The sequence below is a fragment of the Suricata suricatta genome, chromosome 2 (genome assembly GCF_006229205.1).
Source record: "Suricata suricatta isolate VVHF042 chromosome 2, meerkat_22Aug2017_6uvM2_HiC, whole genome shotgun sequence".
Lineage (NCBI taxonomy): Eukaryota > Metazoa > Chordata > Mammalia > Carnivora > Herpestidae > Suricata > Suricata suricatta.
The window spans coordinates 62,995,272-63,017,517 of record NC_043701.1 but is presented as its reverse complement, the minus strand read 5'-3'; the positions used below and the strand labels follow the sequence as shown (position 1 = coordinate 63,017,517).

The following is a 22,246-nucleotide window of genomic DNA, read 5'->3' as shown; positions in this document are numbered from 1 at the left end:
CATTGCCATGTAGTATTCCATTGTATAGATAAACCACATCTTCTTGATCCATTCATCAGTTATGGACATTTAGGTTCTTTCCATGATTTGTCTATTGTTGAAAGTGCTGCTCTGAACATTGGGGTACATGTGCCCCTATGCATCAGCACTCCTGTATCCCTTGGGTAAATCCCCAGCAGTGCTATTGCTGGGTCATAGGGGAGTTCTATTGTTAATTTTTTGAGGAGCCTCCACACTGTTTTCCGGAGTGGCTGCACCAGTTTACATTCCCACCAACAGTGTAGGAGGGTGCCCATTTCTCCACATCCTTGCCAGCATCTGCAGTCTCCTGATTTGTTCATTTTAGCCACTCTGACTGGTGTGAGGTGGTATCTCAGTGTGGTTTTGATTTGTATTTCTCTTATGATGAGTGACACTGAGCATCGTTTCATGTGTCTGTTGGCCATCTGGATGTCCTCTTTGGAGAAGCGCCTGTTCATGTCTTCTGTCCTTTTCACTGGATTGTTTGTTTTTACAGTGTGGAGTTTGGGGAGTTCCTTATAGATTTTGGATACTAGCCCTTTATCCGAAATGTCATTTGCAACTATCTTTTCCCATTCTGTTGGTTGCCTATTAGTTTTATTGATTGTTTCCTTTGCCATGCAAAAGGTTTTTATCTTGATAAGGTCCCAGTAGTTCATTTCGCTCTTGATTCCCTTGCCTTTGGGGATGTGTCGAGTAAGAAATTGCTGCAGTTGAGGTCAGGGTGTTTTTTACCTACTTTCTCTTTTTAGGGTTTTGATGGTGTCCTATCTCACATTCAGGTTCTTCATCAATTTTGAGGGTTTTTTTGTGTATGGTGTCAGAAAGTGGTCTAGTTTCATTCTTCTGCATGTTGCTGTCCAGCTCTCCAGCTACCATCTGTTAAAGAGGCTGTCTTTTTCATTGGATACTCTTTCCTGCTTTGTCAAAGATTAAGTGGCCATATATTTGTGAGTCCAGTTCTGGGTTCTCTGTTCTATTCCATTAGTCTGTGTGTCTGTGTTTGTGCCAATACCATACTGTCTTGATGACTATACAGCTTTGTAGTAGAGGCTAAAGTCTGGGATTGTGAGCCTCCCGTTTTGGTTTTCTTCTTCAATATTACTTTGGCTATTTGGGGTCTTTTGTGGTTCCATACAAACTTTAGGATTGTTCTAGCTTTGAGAAGAATGCTGTGCAATTTTGATTGGGACTGCATTGAATGTGTAGATTGCTTTGGGTAGTAATGACATTTTAACAATATTTATTCTTCCAATCCATGAGCATGGAATGTTTTTCCATTTCTTTGTGTCTTCTTCAGTTTCCTTCATAAATTTTGTTTTCCTTTTTTCTTTAAACAAATCTCTTTTTTTTCTTAATGTTTTTGAGAGAGAGAGAGAGAGAGAGAGAGAGCATGAGCAGGGGAAGGGCAGAGAGAGAAGGAGACACAGAATCTGAAGCAAGCTCCCAGCTTCGAGCTGTCTGCACACAGTCTGATGCGAGGCTTGAATTCATGATCATGACCGTCAGCTATTTAACCGACTGAGCCACCCAGGTGCCCCTCCTTCACAAGTTTTTTATAGTTCTCATCATACAGATCTTTTACATCTTTAGTTAGGTTTATTCCTAGATATTTTATGGTTTTTTGTGCAGTTGTGAATGGGATCATTTTCTTGATTTCTCTTTCTGTTGCTTCAGGATTGGTGTATAAAAATGCAACTGATTTCTGTACGTTGATTTTGTACCGTGCCTTTGCTGAATTAACGGAACAGTTCTAGTAGGCTTCTGGTGGAGTTGGTCAGGTTTTCATGTGGAGTATCATGTCATCGCAAAAAGTGAAAATTTAAATTCTTTGCCAATTCTGATGCCTTTTATTTCCTTTTGTTGTCTGATTGCTGATGCTAGGACTTCCAGCAGTATGTTAAACAACAGTGGTGAGAGTGGGCACCCCTGTCATGTTCCTGATCTCAGGGGGAAAGCTCTCAGTTTTTCCCCATTAAGGATGATACTGGCTGTGGGCTTCTCACAAATGGCTTTTATGATGTTTAGGTGTGTTCCTTTTATCCCGACTTTCTCGAGGGCTTTTATAAAGGATGCTATATTTTGTCAAATGATTTTCCTTCATCTATCAACAGGATCATATGGTTTTTATCTATTTTTTTGTTAATGTGATGTATCACATTGATGGATTTGTGAGTATTGAACCAGCCCTATAACCCAGGAATGAATCCCACTTGATCATGGTGGATAACTCTTTTTATATGCTGTTGAATTCGATTTCCTAGTATCTTGTTGAGGATTTTTGCATCCGTATTCATCAAGGATATTGGCCTGTAGTTCTCTTTTTTTGCTGGGTCTCCATTTGTTTTGGGAATCTAAGTGATACTGGCTTTGTAGAATGAGTCCAGAAGTTTTCCTTCCACTTCTATTTTTTGGAATAGCTTGAGAAGAATGGGGATTAACTCTCATTTAAATGTCTAGTAGAATTCCCCAGGGAACCCATCTGGCCCAGCGCTTTTATTTGTTGGGAGATTTTTGATAACTGATTCAATTTCTTCCATAGTTATGGGTCTGTTCAGATTTTCTATCTCTTACCATTTGAATTTTGTTAGTGCGTGTGTGTTTAGGAATTTGTCCATTTCTTCTAGGTTGTCCAGTTTGTTGGCATATAATTTTTCATAGTATTCCCTGATAATTGCTTGTATTTCTGAAGGATTGGTTGTAATAGATCCATTTTCATTCATGATTTTGTCTATTAGGGTGCTTTCTCTCTCTCTGTTTTTTTTTTTGAGAAGCCGGACTAGAGGTTTATCAATTTTGTTTATTTTTTCAGAAAGCGGAATCTTGGTTTCATTGATCTGTTTAACTGTATTTTTTGGATTCTATACTGTGTATTTCTCCCCCGATTTTTTTTATTTCTCTTCCTCTGCTGGGTTTGGGGTGTTCTTGCTGCTCTGCTTCTAGTTCCTTTATGTGTTAGATTTTGTATTTGTGCTTTTTCTAGTTCTGAAATAGGCCCAGATTGCAATGTACTTTCCTGTTAGGACTGCCTTTGCTGCATCCCCGAGAGTTTGGATTGTTGTATTTTCATTTTTGTTTGTTTCCATATATTTTTAAATTTCTTCTCTAATTGCCTGATTGACCCATTCATTCTTTAGTAGGGTGTTCTTTAACCTCCACATTTTTGGAGGTTTTCCAGACTTTTTCCTGTGGTTGATTTCAAGTTTCATAGCATTGTGATCTGAAAGTGTGCATGGTATGATCTCAGTTCTTTTATATTTATGGAGGGCTGCTTTATGACCCAGTATGTGATGTATCTTGGAGAATGTACCATCTGTACTCGAGAAGAAAGTGAATTCCATAGTCTCAAGATGTAGAATTCTAAATATATTTGTCAAATCCATCTGGTCCAATGTGTTGTTCAGGTGCATTGTTTCTATAGTGATTTTCTGTCTAGTTGATCTTTCCATTGCTGTAAGTGGAGTATTAAAGTCCCCTTCAGTTAACACGTTCTTATCAATAAGATTGCTTCTGTTTGTGATTAATTGTATGTATTTGGGTGCTCCCGAATTCGGTGCATAGACATTTATAATTGTTAGCTCTTCCTGATGGATAGACCCTGTAATTTTTATTATATAATGCCCTACTTCATCTCTTGTTACTGCCTTTAAAGTCCAGTTTGTCCAGTATAAGTATGGCTACTCCAGCTTTCTTTTGACTTCCAGTAGCATGATAGATATTTCTTCATCCCGTTACTTTTAATCTGAAGGTGTCCTTAGGTCTAAAATGAGTCTCTTGTAGACAGCAGATAGATGGATTTTGTTTTTTTATCCATTCTGATACCCTGTGTCTTTTGATTGGAGCATTTAGTCCGTTTACATTGTGTTATTATTGAAAAATATGGGTTTAGAGTCATTGTGTTCTCTGTTGGATTCATGCTTGTAGTGATGTCTCTGGTACTTTGTGTTCCTTGCAATAGTTCCCTCATAGAGTCTCTCTTAGGATTTCTTGTAGGGCTGGTTTAGCGGTGATGAATTCCTTCAGTTTTTGTTTTTTAGGAAAACCTTTATCTCTCCTTCTATTCTGAATGACAGGCTTGCTGGAATAAAGGATTCTTGGCTCCATATTTTTCCTGTTCATCACATTGAAGATTTCCCACCATTCCTTTCTAGTCTGCCAAGTTTCAGTAGATAGGTCTGCAACCACCCTGATGTGTCTCCTTTTGTATGTTAGGGCCCTTTTATCCCTAACTGCTTTCAGAATTCTCTCTTTATCCTTATGTTTTGCCAGTTTCACTATGATATGTTGTGCAGAAGATCAAGTTACGTCTGAGGGGAGTTCTCTGTGCAAGGTTTTATTTGAGGAGTGACATGTAATAAATATACATGTGTGTGTGTGTATATATATATATAAAATGAAAAGTTTTGTCCTTTTTTTTTTCCCCCTAGCCTATTGCTACTATGGCTAATTGTTAAAAATTTGAAAGGAGTTTACAATAGATGTCCTGGACAGAGGACAGTTTTAATGTGTTTTTTAATTTTTTAAAATGTTCGTTTATTTTTGAAAGAGAGAGCATGAGCAGGGGAGGGACAGAGAGAGACACACACACACAGAATCCGAAGCACATTCAGGCTCTGAGCTGTCAGCACAGATCCTGATGCAGGGCTCAAACCCCTGAACTGTGAGATCATGACCTGAGCTGAAGTTGGATGCTTAACCAACTGAGCCACCCAGATGCCCTAGATTTTTTAAAAATAATTTCTATATCCAGTGTGGGGCTCAGACCCACAGCTTTGATATCAAGAGTTGCTTCTTCACCGACTGAGCCAGCCAGGTGTCTCTTTCATGTTTCTTTAGGACCAGGATTGTATTCATTTCAGTTTTTCATTTGTCTGGGTGCATTCCTTCTCTAGAGTCCACCTAATGCTTTGCCCATGTTTAATGTGAGAGTTCACTTGTGCCTTTTTGTTATTACTTAAAAAAAATCTAGGGTCTGTATTGCTTATTCTCAGATTGTTTTTTAGTCTTCCTAGAGACTTCTCAAGTGAAGTGTTAAAGAATATAGGAATTAAATGTTAAATCCACTTTGGGACCTGGCAGATTAGTGAGCTGTCACTAAATATTTATTGAATAAATACAACTCTATTTGCCACAGTGCTTATAACTCAAATGCCACTATGGGTTCAAGTAACACTAACTAGTTGATTACGAGAATTAAAGTAATAATTTTATCACTCCCAAAATTTTCTCATGACGTAAATAAAATTACTGTAATATTGTTAATACCCTTCCAATTTTAATCAGGTATTTTCTCATGGTTGTAATAATTGAACACACAAAAGATTTGAGATTTTTCCCTCGCAGTATCCTATACATATTCTCTTGTTCTTACATAGCCTGCATTGTGGTTTGTTGTTGTTGTTTTTTGAGTATAGTTAACATGCATTGTTACTTTAGTTTCAGATATACAAAGTCTGCATTCTATTTTTAATAGTATAGTATGCTGTTAGGTGACTTTACTTACTTAAACATTCACCTGGTTATGGCTATGTTTGCCAAGTTTTTTTGTTAATATGAGACTTCAATAAAAACCTTTACCGAACTATTGATTATATCTAGTTAAAAAAAAAAAAAACTAACTCAGAATTTCATGTTATTTCAGGCCTTTCGTGAAGGATCTCGGAAGTCATCGAGAGTTAAGGTAAACAGGGGTACCTGGGTGGTTCAGTTAGTTCAGCATCTGACTTTTGATTTTGGCTCAGATCACAATGTCACAGTCATGAGATTGAGCCCTACGTGGAGCACGTAGCCTACTTGGGATTCTTTATCTCCCCAACCCCCGCCCTGTACCTCCCCTGCTCTTGCTCTCTCCAAATAAATAACTATTAAAAAAATTTTTTTAGGGGTGCCTGGGTGGCTCAGTCAGTTGAGCATCTGGCGTCAGCTCAGGTCATATCTCATGGTTGTGGGTTTAAGCCCCATGTCTGGCTCTGTGCTGATATCTAGCTCAGAGCCTGGAGCCTGTCTTCAGATACTGCATTTCCCTCTCTCTCTCTCTGACCCTCCCCTGCTCATGCGCGCTTGCTTTCTCTCTCTCTCTCTCTCTCTCTCTCTCTCTCTCTCTCAAAAATAAATAAAACATTAAAATTATTTAAAAAAAATTTTTTAAGAGTTAAGGTAAATACATTAAATTTAGGTCCTTGTTCCAACTATCAATTTTTCAGGAGTGGTGCTTGTCCAAAACCTTTATGTTCTCTTCATTGTGTATTATCTCATTGCTTATTATCTTTACCCGAAGTGACACCATAGAGAATCCTTGTTGAATTACTGTGCCTCCCTTGGAATTTATGAACACTGTTAAATCATTAAGCAAAAGGAGGTGGTATATAAATAATTTCTATTATGGAATTTTGGATAATCTGAGTTTCAGTTGATTATTGCATTCCATGTATCCATACCACTTTGTATACTGGATATATGAATGTAAAATCACATTTACAATTTTTTTGCATAGTTGAGATTTAGTGATTTAGTGAAGTCATTTGTTATAAAATACTTTAAAATCACCATAGGAGTACACAAAGTGTCACTTGTACCTTGAATTAATTAGCACACACTCTCAGTTTTGTAGATGCCCAGATTGCTGAGGGAGACGAGGTCTACCTCCCGCTGTAAGGTAGATGTTGGGTCACAGAGGTCAGCTATGTAGTGTTACTGCAGCTTTCTAGGCGGTGTGGCTAAAGGATAATGGGTTTCTTATGTTGTCAGATACTAAAATAGTATGTGGGGAGCACGTTACAGTGTATCTTTTGTGCCCATTGTATAAAGCATTACAATTCTTCATTATTTCACATTTTTGGAAAACAAGTCATTAAACAGCTGTCCAGTGATGATTACTGCACACGTTTGTAGTTCTTTCTTAAGAAAGTTAATACGTGATGTCACTCAACACCCTGCAAGCCCAAAGTTTCATGAAATGTTCTTTATATGTTAAAAGTTGGTGATTATATACCTACTATATATTAAACTTGGATTTATGGGACATCTGACAAAGCATACAATCTGAAAAAAGTTTTGGATTAAGCTAGTGGAAACTATTAATATGCCAACAGTTTTCCTTTCTTCCTGATTTATCCAATCATCCTAATAGCAAGTTTAATGAAGAAGGAGCATCTTTTACTTAACTGAAATATTTTTTTATTTTGTAAAGAAATGACTAAGGAAGTAAAATTTTAAAAATGCTTTGTGCATCTTTAAAGATATCTTTCCCTTAACTAAAAGAGGTGTCTTTAAGCTTATAAAAGTTTCAGTTAGTAATTCAGTAGTAATCAAGAGATATGGGAGTCAGTAGAGGGCTTGGGTGGGAGAGGACAAAAAAAGAAAGAAAAGTTTTTAAACTTAATGGATTTCTTTAACAAAGCTGAGGAAAGGCTTAGTATGTAGTATTTCATATTTGTATGAAAATCTGTTATCAGGTAGTCATTATAATGTGGAATATGTAAATACGGAAAATACCAATTAATGAAAATAAAACTCTTAGCAAGTAGTTGAACAACTTACTACAGTTTGTTTCATTGTAGAAAAGAATGATACTTTTTGTATTAAAAATTACTTACATGATAGGTGGACAGATGGTAAATTTTAGCATTACTGTATATGCGTACATGTCTAACAGGATATATAAGGATCTTTATTCTATATGTGATTTTCAAATTTTTGTTAGGTTATACATATAGAAATAATCTGTTTTCTCAACCAAGGTGTTCAGTGTTGTAGAAAGAAACTGATGAAAATATCATCTACAACAAATAGATATGTCATGTGTTAAAACCAATTATAAAAGTGAATTATGCATATGTTTCTGTTATCTGGATTAATTGATTTTCATCCTAAGGTTGCAAATAGGAATTGTTGTGGGAATCCACATCTTAATACACTTTTAAAATGTGTGGTCCTTTTGCCTGTCTGTAAATTGCATTCCAGCAAGAAAAGTGTTTCCTTTTTGTTCTGTAACAGATTGACAGAGGCTGTAACTTTTTGTACTTGGCACTTAGCATTCTTATCTTACAGGTTTTTAATAGGAGGTTATAGATGAAGAGCAAGAACATAAGTTTAAAAGTCCTTGCTGTCGTTATGACCCTTGAATTTAGGCTGTGGACCATTTTGGGTCATTTCACATCCTATGAGACATTTTGTTCACATATCATATTTATCATGTGGACAACTGATTATAGATCTTGGAATTATACTAAATTAAGATGTCAAAGTGTGTTTTTAGACTTGATCTTAGTGAAAAGGCTGAGAAGCGATTCAAAGTGTGTTTTAAAATAAAAGATGTTAAAATTGTATTCTATCAGAATTGTCAGTATAAAGTACATACTGGCAGTCTCTAAAATAATAAAAAATTCATATGCTTCTTGTAATCATTAGTTGACCATCACTCCAAAGTTTTGGGTATTTGCAGTTTTGGCGGTGGCCTCCATTTGGCTACAGTGGTGTCAGTGAAGCTTGAATTTATGCTATTCAACATAACTTGGCCTCTTTAGTTTTCTAACTCCTCCTTTATCTGGCATACAGTATAAAAAAGTAGTAGGCTGCTCATTTATGATCTGTTTTTTCCTAGGACCAACTTAAAAAGCCTAACATTATTTCTGCTTTATATTATGTTCTTTTATATAGATTACTACGTGTGTGTGTGTGTGTATAAATACTTAGAAGTCCAGATGTTAATGCTTAGTTTGCTATGATTTTAGGGTTCAGCTCCAGAGATTGAGCCTTCATCTGATGGTTCAAATTTTGGATGGGAGACAAAAATCAAGGCGTGGATGGATCGATACGAAGAGGCAAATAGTAACCAATATAGTGAGGGTGTGCAGAGGGAGGCACAAAGAATAGCTCTGAGACTAGGCAATGGAAATGACAAAAAAGAGATGAGTAAATCAGATTTGAATGCCAACAATTTGCTCTTCAAACCTCCTGTAGAGGTAAATATATCATTTGCCAAAAAATTACGAACAAAATCCTTTTTCTAATGTATATCTTAAGTAGTTAGACTCAAAACCATCAGGTTTAACTAATCTGAACATTTCTCTGATTTCAGAGCCATATACAAAAGAATAAGAAAATTCTGAAATCCGCAAAAGATTTGCCTCCTGATGCACTTATCATTGAGTACAGAGGGAAGTTTATGCTAAGAGAACAGTTTGAAGCAAATGGATATTTCTTTAAGAGGTATATATTCATTTATTTTACCAGTTGTCTGTTGTTAAGTATTGATTTTTTAGCTGTTTTACCAAGATGCTGTGTGTTCACAAGCCTTTTGTTTTCCTAAGTTATCATTTTAATACATTTAAAACTGTGGTACAGTTGAACAGTGACCAATGATCACTTTTGAATTACAATAAAATATGACAAAAAGTAGATGTATTCCTCAATCTCTTACCCATCTCTATCTTGCTGACATTCCTACAACAGTCTGCTTCAAAGATAAACTGCAGCAGTATAGGTGGACATTAATTTAAAACTCTGATTATTAAGATTATAAGGAGTGAAGCTCTTTTGCATCCAGGACCTTACCTAGTTCCTTGTAACATAATTGCTAGAACCTGAAAAGACCATTGGTGATCACAGGCAAAACCCCTTCCCCTTTATCACAGGATGTTAGATTTGATCTAACATTTATTGCCACCACTTTCAACTCCTGCTTTCTTGGTATTAGAATAGCTCTGGAGCCCTCTTCTATAGTTCGTGATTGATTTTTGGGGGGCATTTGCTATGATTTGCTTCCTGTAGGCCTGGAAATATGTTTGTATCTCTAGGGAGATTACAGTCTACATGGTTATTAGAATTATTTTGTTTATAACTTCAGTTTTTAAGATTTGAAAGATATACAAGAAACCTTGTCTTTTACATAGCAAATTTGATCTGAAACAGGCTCTAAATCAAAACTTAAATGCAGTAGGAGATGAGAATTTTAAAGGTGTCCAATTATGAATTCTCCTGTAAAGGCAGTAACTCCCTTTTTATCTTATAAATTTGAATTTGTAACTTCAATTAATTACCTTTAATTTAGGTAAAGTTACTGGAGCAGGTAAAAATCTCACTAACATGAACTAGCCCTTTACAAATGGATTCTGGTATTAGACCGCCCATATTCAAGTCTTGGCTTCACTATTTACTTTGAATCTTTTAGAATTTTCTTATGTTAATAGTTTATAATGCATTTCTTTCTTTGTAGACCATATCCTTTTGTTTTATTTTATTCTAAATTTCACGGGCTAGAAATGTGTGTTGATGCAAGGACTTTTGGGAATGAGGCTCGGTTCATCAGGCGTTCTTGTACACCCAATGCAGAGGTAAGCTTATAGAAATCTTATCGGGAGGGGGATGCATGGAATTGAGTATGAAACAGAAGTCTGGTAGCCTGAAACACCTTTTAACCATTTATACGTTTTATATTCCTCAACATATTTTCACTGCAAAAAATTAGGTGGTAATGGGCTGTGAAGTCTTAAAAATTGCTTTGCACATTGAAGAAATTGTGATTTTCTTTGTAAGAAGAAATACTAGATTTCTCTTTATTTCTGAAGCTCTTCTTATAGGTCAAATATATGATCTGATTGGATCAAAGTAGATGACAAAACTGAAAGCTAAAGTAGATTTTATATATGCTCCTAAAATTTTTTTTATAAAACTGCTTTAATTTGGAGCACAAAGTAATATTTCTGGGTTTTCTACATGGCAAGATAAACACTTTTAATCTATAGCTATGTTAAATTATGTATAGGTTTTGAAGTCAGACTTATCAAATTCATGTCTTCTCTTTGACTTAGCTTTGTAACCTTGTCTGTGCTCTGTAAAAAGTGGTTATGAGGACTCCTAGAGTTAATACATATGAAGTACACAGAACAGTGTCTGTCATAGGAAAGTGCGGTGTTAACTGTACCATTACTTAAACTGAAGGTGCCATCACTTAAAAAAAACTCCCAATTTCAGAAATATTCAGGGGTGAAAAAATAGACATTGTAGAATTGATGAAGTGTAGTATTTGCCTTTTTTTTTTTTTGGATTTGCTTTTGAATGCTACGTGGTAGACCATAGAGTTTGCCTCAATATGCTTCCTTCTGGTTGATAACCACCGATTTATAGTTACAAGTCTTCAATTGCATATTTTCCATGTTGTACTTATGAATTACTTTGAAAAGTTTTCAAAATTGCAGGATGAGATGCTTCTAAAGGAAAAAATATATATAAAAATATAAAATTATTTTTAATAGGTGAGGCATGAAATTGAAGATGGAACCATACATCTTTACATTTATTCTATACAGACTATTCCAAAAGGAACTGAAATTACTATTGCCTTTGATTTTGACTATGGGAATTGGTAAGTTCAAGTCTGTGAATATGTTAATCTGTTTTGCAATAGTTCCTTAATGTCCTCTTAAAAATTTAGGTATTTGCGTTACTCTCAAGGCTTTTTATTTGTATTTATCATGAGGCAATTAAATGTACTTGAAAATTAGCATTTTGGTATCAACTTCCACTAAGCATTGTTGCTTGGTTCTTTTCCAAGCTAATTATTGTAATGTAAATGCTCATAGTAATAAAACCATAGTCCTAGTTCAGTGTACAACACTGACCTTATGTGAGGATTTTCTCTCTGGTGTTTTAGAGGGTACAGTCTTAGTCATATAATTAATTTGGCTGATGAGTGTGAATGGATAATTGAAAGTTTGTGCCCCTCAGAACAAAAGAAATTTGGGGCACATGGGTGCTCAAAAGGTTGAGCATCCAACTCTTGATTTGGGCTCAGGGCATGATCTCATGGTTCTGTTTGTGAGAGTGAGCCCTGTGTTGGGCTCTGTGCTGACAATGCTGAGCCTGCTTGGGATTCTCTCCCTTTCTTTCTGTCCCTTCTCTCTCTCAAAACAAATAAACTTAAAAAAAAAAAAGAAAGAAAAAAAATTGTGCCAAGTTTTCTTTGCAGTGAGAGCATTTATTGGAGTACTTTAAGGAGGTTCTGAGAACTGTTGTTCTGAAACACTAGGAAGAAAGTTAGTTAGTTCTGACTGTAAAAACTTCCATTTAAGTTTTACATAAATTATAGGGGTGTCTGGGTGGCTCAGTCGGTTAAGCCTCCTACTTCAGCTCAGGTCATGATCTCTCATTCGTGGGTTCAAGCCCTGCGTTGGGCTCTGGGCTGACAGCTCAGAGCCTGGAGCCTGCTTCCGATTCTGTGTGTGTGTCTCTCTCTCTCTTCCCCTCCCTTCTCATGCTCTGTCTCTGTTTCAAAAATAAATAAAACATTTAAAAAATTTTTTAAATGTTGCATAATTTATAATCTGTATTATTTCGCATTTATCTTTTCTCATTCATTACTTTGAGATTCTATCCAGTTGTTAGGGTAGTTCTAGTTCATTTATTTTCACTGTTGATGGCATTTATCCATTCCACTATTGGTGGACCTTTAGATTTACCAAAAATGCTCCTCTAGGTGTTTGAACACGTCTTTGTGGGTACGTGTTCTCTCTGTGGTGGGGACTAAGGGTGTGCTTGCTCCGTTGTAGAGTGTGCACAGCCTCAGTTTTTGCCAGGCATGGACTGAGGACCAGTTTCTATTCTCGCTTTACTTCCTTGCTCCACCTTGTTATGACTTTAAAAATTGATGCTAATACATGTGAAACGGTATCTGTTTATATTTTTAATTACCATTTTCTTTGATTATTTTATTAACCAAGGATCTTTTTATTTATTAACTTGTCATTTAGGATTTCTCCCTTATGAATTGCTTACTCATCTTCCACTTTCTTGCCAGGCAGTCTTTTTCTTACTGATTTTTGGAGGAGGGAGGATGGTTCTTTTTGTATCTTGTAGTGTATTCCATTAGAAGCATTTCAGTTCATTTTCTCTAATTCTGGATTTTATTTTTAATATTTCCTATGGTAACCTATTTAAATGCCCAAGTTTTAAATCTCCATTATGTTTTCTGTCAATGAAATTCTACTTCCTGCCCTGGGCATATCTACTTCTTTGTCAGATTTATTATAACTTTGTCAGATTTATTAGAACTTCAGGATTGTCTTGTTAGCCCTTTCTCCCCCAAGAAGGTGGAAAATTTAGCATAATGGCTCTTTGCTCATTGCTTTGAAAGACTGTATCCCATAAGTAGCTAAGAATATAAGCTTTTTATAATCTGGTTTCAAATCTTAGCTTGGTTCCTTATTATTGTAACCTTGGACCAGTTTCTTCATTCCTTTGTGTTTTGTAACAGCAGAAGTAATATGAGAATAATAATGCTCACCTAATAGGAATGTTTTGAAAATTCATTGAGTTTAAGATATCTTAAAGTGTTTAGGGGCGCCTGGGTTGCTCAATTGGTTGAGTGCCTGACTCTTGATTTCAGCTCAAGTCTTGATCTCAGGGTCATAAGATTGAGCCCCAGGTTTGGGTCTGCGTCAGATCCCTCCCCCTCCCCACTCTCTCTCTCTCTCCACCGCCCCCCAAGCCTTCTGCTCCCCCTCTGCTCCTTCCCTACTTGAGCAGGCGCGGGCGTGTGTGTGTGTGTGTGTGTGTGTGTGTGTGTGTGTGTGTGTGTGTACACACAAAAAGATATGAAATAAATGTTTAACACAATTCCTGGCACAAAAAAAGTGTGTAATAAACTTTAGCTATTGGCCATCATTATTTGCAGTTCTGTTATCCTTAAAATCAAAACATCTACAAAGTTTCAACCTCTTTTCTAGTAATACCTGATTTGGGGAGGTGGGAGAGTAGATCATAAATTTTTGAGTTCTACTCCTGATTCACAGATGTAGCCAGTTCAACTTGTAGCAGTCTTGAAAGTGAGCAAGTAGGAGTATTAGAAACTTAGAGAAGCAAATTCTTTTTATTGTGAACAAACACTAAACTAATTAAAACATGTAAGGTGAGAGGCTTCTACTGTTTAATTCAGACTTTGGCATGTTGTCTGTATATTAGAGAGAAATTGAGTGTTGGTCTATAGAGGTGGAAGGCAGAGTTAAGAAATACCAAAGGGAAAAAAAATACTGAAGAGATGAAAAGTGTGAGCTTTTCCCAGGCCCAATCTCTGGTCAGAAATCAACTTCAAATTATTACATTCTTTAAGTGAGGAAATAAAATTTCTTTTGTGATACTTACCATAATAATGCAAATTAGTGAAAAGAATTGCTTATAAATAGTAGTATAGAATTTACAGAGTTGCAGCTTAAAATGGAGTGGAAGATTTTAAAGTTTGTGTCCTGAATAAATGTTTAACTGGTTATCTTTCCAGTAAGTACAAGGTGGACTGCGCATGCCTCAAAGAAAATCCAGAATGCCCTGTTGTAAAACGTAGCTCTGAATCCACGGAAAACATCAATAGCGGTTATGAGACCAGAAGGAAAAAGGGAAAAAAGGAAAAGGATATTTCAAAAGAAAAAGATACACAAAATCAGAATATTACTTTGGATTGTGAGGGAACAACCAACAAAATGAAGAGCCCAGAAACTAAACAGAGAAAGCTTTCTCCCCTGAGACTGTCAGTATCAAATAATCAGGTACTGAACTATGCTCTTCTGATTGTCAGCAGAAGTCAGCAAAAGACAATAATGTCATATTTTAACTTCTTTTTTGCTTTATGTAAAAATTTTTTTTAAGTTAAATGTTATTTAATGAAGTACTTACAAACATAACACAAGCTCTACCAGAATTTGTGCATTGTTCGTTAAGCTTATTAAACAACTCAGCCAACACATCTTTGCAGAATTGAATGCAAGATATTTCTATAACTGGGTAATTAAGACACTTCTTCTAGATGGTATTGCCCTTATGTTAATAATAAAATTCTTATTTAAAGTCTTAATTTCCTTTTTTAAAATATTTGGGGCATAATTAATTCTGTAAGGGTGAGAGATAAGATTCTTCAGAGAAAATTGTTTTAACATGGAAGAAAACTTGGAGGAATGAGTTTGGCTTGTATGTCTGCTCTGCTAGGGAATATTTTGTTATTTGCCCTGTACACAGATGGAAGTTAGGAGGGATCATCGAAATGTGAAAATTAAGTACAGTTTTGCTCATTTCCAGTACCCCATCTTCCATAATTTAATAATAGTTTAATCAATTTAATAATAATTTCTCTTAAGTTTTAAATTGAAATTTATTGGGCATTTGGTGTTGGTAGGCACTGGGTTTTATGAAGTAGTTTTGTATGTTCATGTTTTGGGAAAGCTATAAAAAGAAGACTATATGCTACCATACTTGACCTTGTTGGCTCTATTAATAACACTGACTAAAACTTTAAAACGCAAAATCATTTGATTGCATAATTTTGAAACTGAATTAAAACCAGTTTTAAGGTTGTGAGATGTATTTAAGTAGGTTTGTAATTTTCCTACGTTGAATTTGTTAGCTGTGGTTGAAAGGCATTTATAATAGTGCAGTGTCCCTAGTTTGTAGATGGAATAGTAGTATCTATAAAGCAGTCATTTCCATCTTTCAGGAACCAGATTTTATTGATGATATAGAAGAAAAAACTCCCATTAGCAATGAAGTAGAAATGGAATCAGAGGAGCAGATTGCAGAAAGGAAAAGGAAGATGGTAAGTTGGGAAGCTGGTAGCTGCTTCATGCTGTCACTTGGGCTTATGATGGCTGCTCTTCCCATAGTCCTTGTTGCTGCCTTTAGGAGGGCTTGCTTTTACAGTGTTCTTTGTTTCCAGTTAGCAAGCACAATGTGTCCCTGAGCATTTCTGATGGCTTTGTTATTACCATCTAACTAACTTGCACTAATCTTTTACATATTTACTATGTGTTCATTTTAGAATGTTTGACACTTAAGAAATTTTAAACATTTTTGAAGCTAAGAACTATCAATAAATTTTAATGTCAGAATCACTGTTAAAATGTTTCATTAGCTAAATGTACCTTTCACTTCATAATTTTTAATGTAAAGTAAAAAATGGAATTTTAAAACTTATAGTGGCACCAAATAAATGGCTTATGCAAAAATCCCCCACTGTTTGGTAACTACTATTTCTGTATCTCATACTGTGGTATCATAAGGTTTTCATTAAAATGTGTTTTTAAAATTTTCATTAAAATATGTTTAGTATTTATGTTCCTTGTTCCACTTTTTATACATATATTTGCAAATAAATAGTACAAGATATTTTCATAGAAGTCCATGTTAATTTAGCAATGGATATAATATTTAGGCCAGTTAAGAAAGTTTTGTGATACAGTTTGCCCAAAGATTTGAAGAATGATCTTACTGTGGGTTTTCCCCACTCCTTTTTGTTTGATGTCTGTGATTTTCATGCTGCATTCCATGGAATTTCAGGTGTCATGTACTTAGGTAGGTGTAGGATCTTTGGAATTTGGTCATTGTAGGCCTGCTTAATGTAAGTCTGTTTTATTGCCTGGTCATTCCTTTAACATGGCTTTATTGTTATGTTCAAAATTGTGAAAGCAGTGCTGACCTTTCGCAGCCTCCAGGTTTCATAAACACTGCTTGAGGGGACAGGGTAATGTTAGAGATCAGAGAAGAAAAACAACTATGTAGGAGGAAATATTGGATGTGGCTGGTTATAAAGGTTATTTTTTCGTATACCTAAAGGAATTATCTCGAACCCTTTTAAATTTCTGGTTATATCTGAATTCTCTCTATCTACCCAAATTACCTATGGCCCTTTCTTGAAATTCTCATTATATGCCTGTTCATCCCGCAGTTGCGACAGTAGTGTATTTGCACTAATCTGCAAAACCAATTTGGAGTATCACTCGTTTTTGGATGAGGAATGTGTATGCTAAGGGGAAACCTCTTTCACAAGTTAAGGGCTATAAGGACTACAACAATCGCTTTGAAAAAATCATGAAAATTTTTTAAAAAAGGTTTTATGCCCTTAAAATGCTTCTACTCAGATTGCACTTTAACAGTTTTTATGACTATGGAGTTACCTTCAAAACGTATCTTTCTATGAATGCTGAGAAAAATCTGTGAACTTAGAACATCCTCATCTTCACATCCCAGAAAATAGAAATACCCTTTTGCTGATGGAACTTTGGACAGACATAAAGGCTTACTTGGGAATGCATTTTTGGTCCTGATTTTTACTTGTTAGTATGCTGTATTAATATAGGCTTTAAATTCTGTATCCATTTTAGCATATTCATTTTACTACCTGCCTCTAAGGTGGGTGCTGTGCAGCTGGGGATTTTTCATACAAATAAAATGTGGAAAACTCACAGAGAATAAGTGTTTAGATAATGTCTGGTATTTTGAAGGGATATGAAATACATATTTAAAAATCTTTAGCTTCTTGACCTGTAGCCCTCAAAATCATTGCAATGTTATTTCTAATTGGTACATTTACTTTGATATTTTAATTATAGAATTTTTGGATCTAGTCAAATAAGCAGAATGTAAAAGCACTGTTAGGATTCTTAAGCCAGTTGGCATGGTCTCCCTCCACCCTGCCAATGTACTGGTATTTGTGAGGACCAAAATATTTGGCTTTGAAAAATTTAAATATTAATCAGCCTTTAGTGTCTGCCTTCTGTATTGGGTAGGTTACAATAGTAGTTGGAAAGATTAAGGTTAGCTCTTGAGAAACTGAAATTTCCTCCTATGAGAGGACAGACTTTTAAGTTATTATGGGTATTAACAGAGATACTGGTTCTCTTGTAGATGTACAGGATTAGAATACAAAAGGAGTTAGTCATACTCTTCTTTCAGGTAAATACCATATAATGTCCAAATTCACATATACTTTAGCCCATCCTTTTGTCGTATAACTTGAATCACAAGAAGTTGTTGACTGGACAGTGTTTATCTACGTAAATGGAAGTTTCATACATAACTTGGTACTTAGCATTTTGCTCAGTCTCCTAAAATTGCACTGGTGGAAGTATGTATTTTGGTTGCTCGCTTGTTTTTTTGTTCTTTAGTTGTTGTTTTTTGGTGTTTTGCCTTTAGGGAGATTTACAGAAACTGTTATGGTGCAGCAAAAAATGTGGTAAAGGAACTATAAATATAGGTAACATACAGCTGAGGTTGGAGTTAGAGTCAAATACCATTTCATGAATTACATATTATTTAGGATGGACCTTACGAGTGGGGTTTAAACAAGTACAGATTACCTTGTAGCTAAATTGTATGGCATTGAGTACAGAAATAGCCCTCTGGGGAAAGAGCTGGGAGGTAATTATAAAAGTGGTAAATCATATTTGGCTGGGATTATATAGGTTGTTTTTTTGGGTGGTAGAACAGGGAGAATAGGGTTGTTTGGTACCAGATCACATCAAGAATGTTTATTCAAATTACTATGTGGCCAGATAGAAGGCTATTGTTTTTTTAAAAATTTACTTTTCCTTCCATTATTTTTCCCCCTTAAAAAGTTGTTACCTACTTACCAAACCACACCTGTGCCTAAATGGTATAGAACTGAATAGATGGTTATTGACATTTCCTTTTTAGCTTGTAAGGGGATACCTCTTTGGCAGTGGTTGGAACTGACTTTGGGGAATCTTTTTTTTTTTTTAATATATTTTTTTAATGTTTTATTTATTTTTAATACAGAGAGAGACAGAGCATGAGACGGGGAGGGGTAGAGACAGAAGGAGACACAGAACTGGAAGCAGGCTCCAGGCTCTGAGCTAGCTGTTAGCACAGAGCCTGACGCGGGGCTCGAACCCACGAACGTGAGATCTGACCTGAGCCGAAGCCGGAGGCTTAACCGACTGAGCCACCCAGGCGCCCCACTTTGGGGAATCTTAAAATCAGCCCTGTTAAGCAATGGCAGTTGAAATGCAAGTAGGCTATTTATACTTACCTGATTTCCAAACCAGGGCACTGAGTTTGTTCACCTCAGGTGCACGGGAGGTGAAGGAAGGGGAGGGGAGGTGGCCATATAACCTTGTCAGAGGTAGAGAGAGTATGCAGAAGGGGGTTAGATATTGGGAAGCTCCTCGTATTTTGTTGAACTAATAAGTGATCAATTCAAGCTTCTGAAAGATTTAAATAAACAGGTTTGCTCCCACCCAGTGTATAATGGCATGAAAAGATCATCCTAAAGTATCTACTAAGAATTAATCGAAATCATTAGAATATAAACTATATAGGGTGAGAATTTGTAATTTTGTTAATTGTTATAGCCCCAGCTCCTATGGGGGAAAATGCCTGGTTTTTATCAAGTACATAAATGAGCCCACTAAAGATTTGTGGCAGCCATTTAAGCAGAGACATAGGTAGGCCCATGAATGTGAACTAAGTGAAGCTTCATTATAGCCCAGGGAGTGCACTGGAGGCCATGCCAGTGGCCTATAATTTTCTTATTCTTCATTCTTCACACCAGAAATTATTCCACAGAACACTAATATGTTTTGTGGAAGAAAAAAAAAAGCTCTGTGGCCAGTTGAGTTTACTAAACAGTGCTTCAGACCCCCCACTTTGAGTTCCTCAGTATACATGTGGTATGTTTAAAAATTTGAAAAATTCTGTTTGTGAAGGGATTTCATAAACTTTGACACGCTTCCAACTCGATTATGGTGATACCTTTGACATCCCACAGACTTTTAGCCAATGGAACAAGCATTCTGTGGGAAAACACTACTATTACTAGTCCCTCTAGGAAGTAACTTGACTTAGAAGGCAGCTTTAGAAAATGCAGAAGAAATTTTAATCATATCAGGATGAATGTCTTGCCAGGAAAGTCATCTGATGACATGTAAAATATATCACCCATCTCACTTCTTTCTCCTTATAACATGATTAAGTTGATGTCAGTTACTAATTTTAATTTTCTTAGGTCCCACTTTCTCTCATCACAGAGTTTAGGAATTGTGTGTTATTAATGACATTATGGTATTGAATAACAAAAGGGAACCCACTTATTTTTATTGGGGTTCTGTTTGAACAAAATGAGGATATTCTGCTTTAGCTGCTTTGTAATAAAGTCGAGATTTCAAAATCCTAATTAAATACTTCATTACATGCTGTCATGTAATAGTGACATGCTTTATATAATGTATACATAGTTCTTATTCATTTAACAAAAATGAGTGTGTGTTATGCACAGAGCCCCACTGAAAGTAGTGGGTGAAAAAGAAAGCAAGGTTCAAGAAGGAAACAAAATGAAGACATCGAGGGACTCATGGTTTCCTTTTTCCCCTTACTATCAGGTAGGAAGTGGTTCTTCTTTTAAAACTTGCCTTTTAAAGGAAAGGGAACCAGTAGGACCAGCCTGCTAAATTACCCCACTCATAGCCTTGAAACAGAAAGTAAAGGAATCCTTTATTCATTCAAATAACTTGGTTTATCCTCTCAAAAAAAAGAGTTAAGAGATTAATTTGTTAATCTTTTAAAAAATTGGTTAAGATTACTGATAACCAATAAATAATTCCAAATAGTAATTATGACTTGTGGGATATCCCCATTTCTTTTCTACCACAGTTTATCTGCAAAGTACTGTTTCCTCTTTGATAATTGTTTTTTATTCTATACACCCATCTTCCATGAAAGCTTCTCTAAATTCTTCAACTCTACTACTAAGCACATTTCCCTTTAAACGTACTGTGTGGCACCCACAGTTCATCAGTTTATTTTCACTCAGTTAGAAAGTATCATTTAAAAAAGTACTGGTTATCTCTAATTGGGATGAATTGTTAACAATTTATTCAGTTTATTGTTATAAACAATTTATTGAGTTTACTTTTTCAGTTGCAATATTGTATAAAACTTTAAGCTGTGTTATTATATACTCCTTGAACTATATTGGACCTTACCTTTTCCCCATTTGTTGGATAGGAGTCTAACCAAGATGTCCAGTCTCCTCCAAGCACATCAAGTTAGATGATTTCTAGTCAGATTTGTGCTCCAGTGTTTATATACAGAAGCACAAAATTGGAATAAAAATTTTCAAAATACCCACTCAAGGGATAAAATGCTGTTAAGGGATAGTAAGCAGACTTTCTTCTGCTTACAGGAGTTTCTGCACTCTTTATTTGCTGCTGTAAAACCATAAACTAAGATACAGGTCATAATAGCAATCTGTTGTTTTCATCAGAGAGCCTTCATAGTTTCAGCTTAGCTCCCAATACTCCAGCATTAACAATGTGTCACTTTCATTCCTCAAAGGTAAACCTGTTTAACTGTGATTCTGGATCAAGGTCAATAATGGCCCAGCTCACAGATACAGTTCTGAGGTCTGCTCATGGGCTTGGAATCAGTCCTGGTTGTAGAATATGCAGGTTATAGAATATGTCTTATGTGGCAAGTATAATCTGAACTACATCAAGCATAGATGTTAGGGTCTACTGTGGTTAATTAGAACTCCTAATTTCACTAATCCCCTACACAAGCTGTAATTACCCTAAGCCATATATAAAATTGGTTATTTTTCAGGTAGGCCTATAAAATTAGTTTTCAGTCACTAACTAGATCCTGTACATATGGTTATGTGTCAAAGAATGTATTGGATGCATTGGTGAAAATACTGAATGGTGTGTGAACCTTCAGGAATTTAAAATCAGATCAGTGTGCTAATTTTTTCACATAGAAAATCAAAGACATGCTTACATTTCCAACATTTGTGTGTTCTTAAGATGAAGTTGGATTAAAGGTATCAGGATCTCTCTTTTTTTAAATTTATTTTATTTTTTACTTTTTTTTTTAAACTTTTTTTTAATGTTTTATTTATTTTTGATACAGAGAGAGGCAGAGCATGAGAGGGGGAAGGGGCAGAGAGAGAGGGGGAGACACAGAACCGGAAGCAGGCTCCAGGCTCTGAGCTAGCTGTCAGCACAGAGCCTGACGCGGGGCTTGAACCCACAAACGTGAGATCTGACCTGAGCCGAAGTCAGAGGCCTAACCGACGGAGCCACCCAGGCGCCCCAGGATATCTCTTGTGTGCTTCAGCTGACAGTTATAGTAAATGTGAGAGGAGTTATGCTTTGTTTTGCTTATGTAGTGTCTGTGGTGGTTAAATGGAGAGTAAATTAGGAGCCAGGAACCTTGGGTAAGAATTACGGCTCTGCCTTTGAGTAAGTCACTTTGTATACATGGGCTTTGGTTTCTTTAGCAGCACAGGACTACTTTTTTTTTTTTAATCTTGACTAACTCAAAAAGATTGAGGCATCTCTAAAGGATTTTCCTTTGACTGTCAAATAGTTGTATTGTTTACAAGGGAGTTCCGTTTTTAAATGAATGAGTTTGGTCCTTATATCAATCTCTGACCCTCACTCTAACCATG

At 35.9% G+C, this 22,246-nt stretch overlaps 1 protein-coding gene across 5 annotated transcripts in view; it reads left to right on the top strand.

The window, feature by feature from the left end:
* KMT2E (lysine methyltransferase 2E) overlaps positions 1-22,246 on the top strand; it is a 105,376-nt gene that overhangs the window by 69,096 nt on the left and 14,034 nt on the right. For all 5 annotated transcript variants that reach the window (XM_029927548.1, XM_029927553.1, XM_029927532.1 and 2 more), the window contains 7 exons: positions 5,663-5,701; positions 8,754-8,984; positions 9,101-9,231; positions 10,238-10,355; positions 11,277-11,386; positions 14,294-14,558; positions 15,500-15,598. In XM_029927548.1, the coding sequence (XP_029783408.1) occupies positions 5,663-5,701; positions 8,754-8,984; positions 9,101-9,231; positions 10,238-10,355; positions 11,277-11,386; positions 14,294-14,558; positions 15,500-15,598 (993 nt within the window). The remainder of the gene's footprint in view (positions 1-5,662; positions 5,702-8,753; positions 8,985-9,100; positions 9,232-10,237; positions 10,356-11,276; positions 11,387-14,293; positions 14,559-15,499; positions 15,599-22,246) is intronic.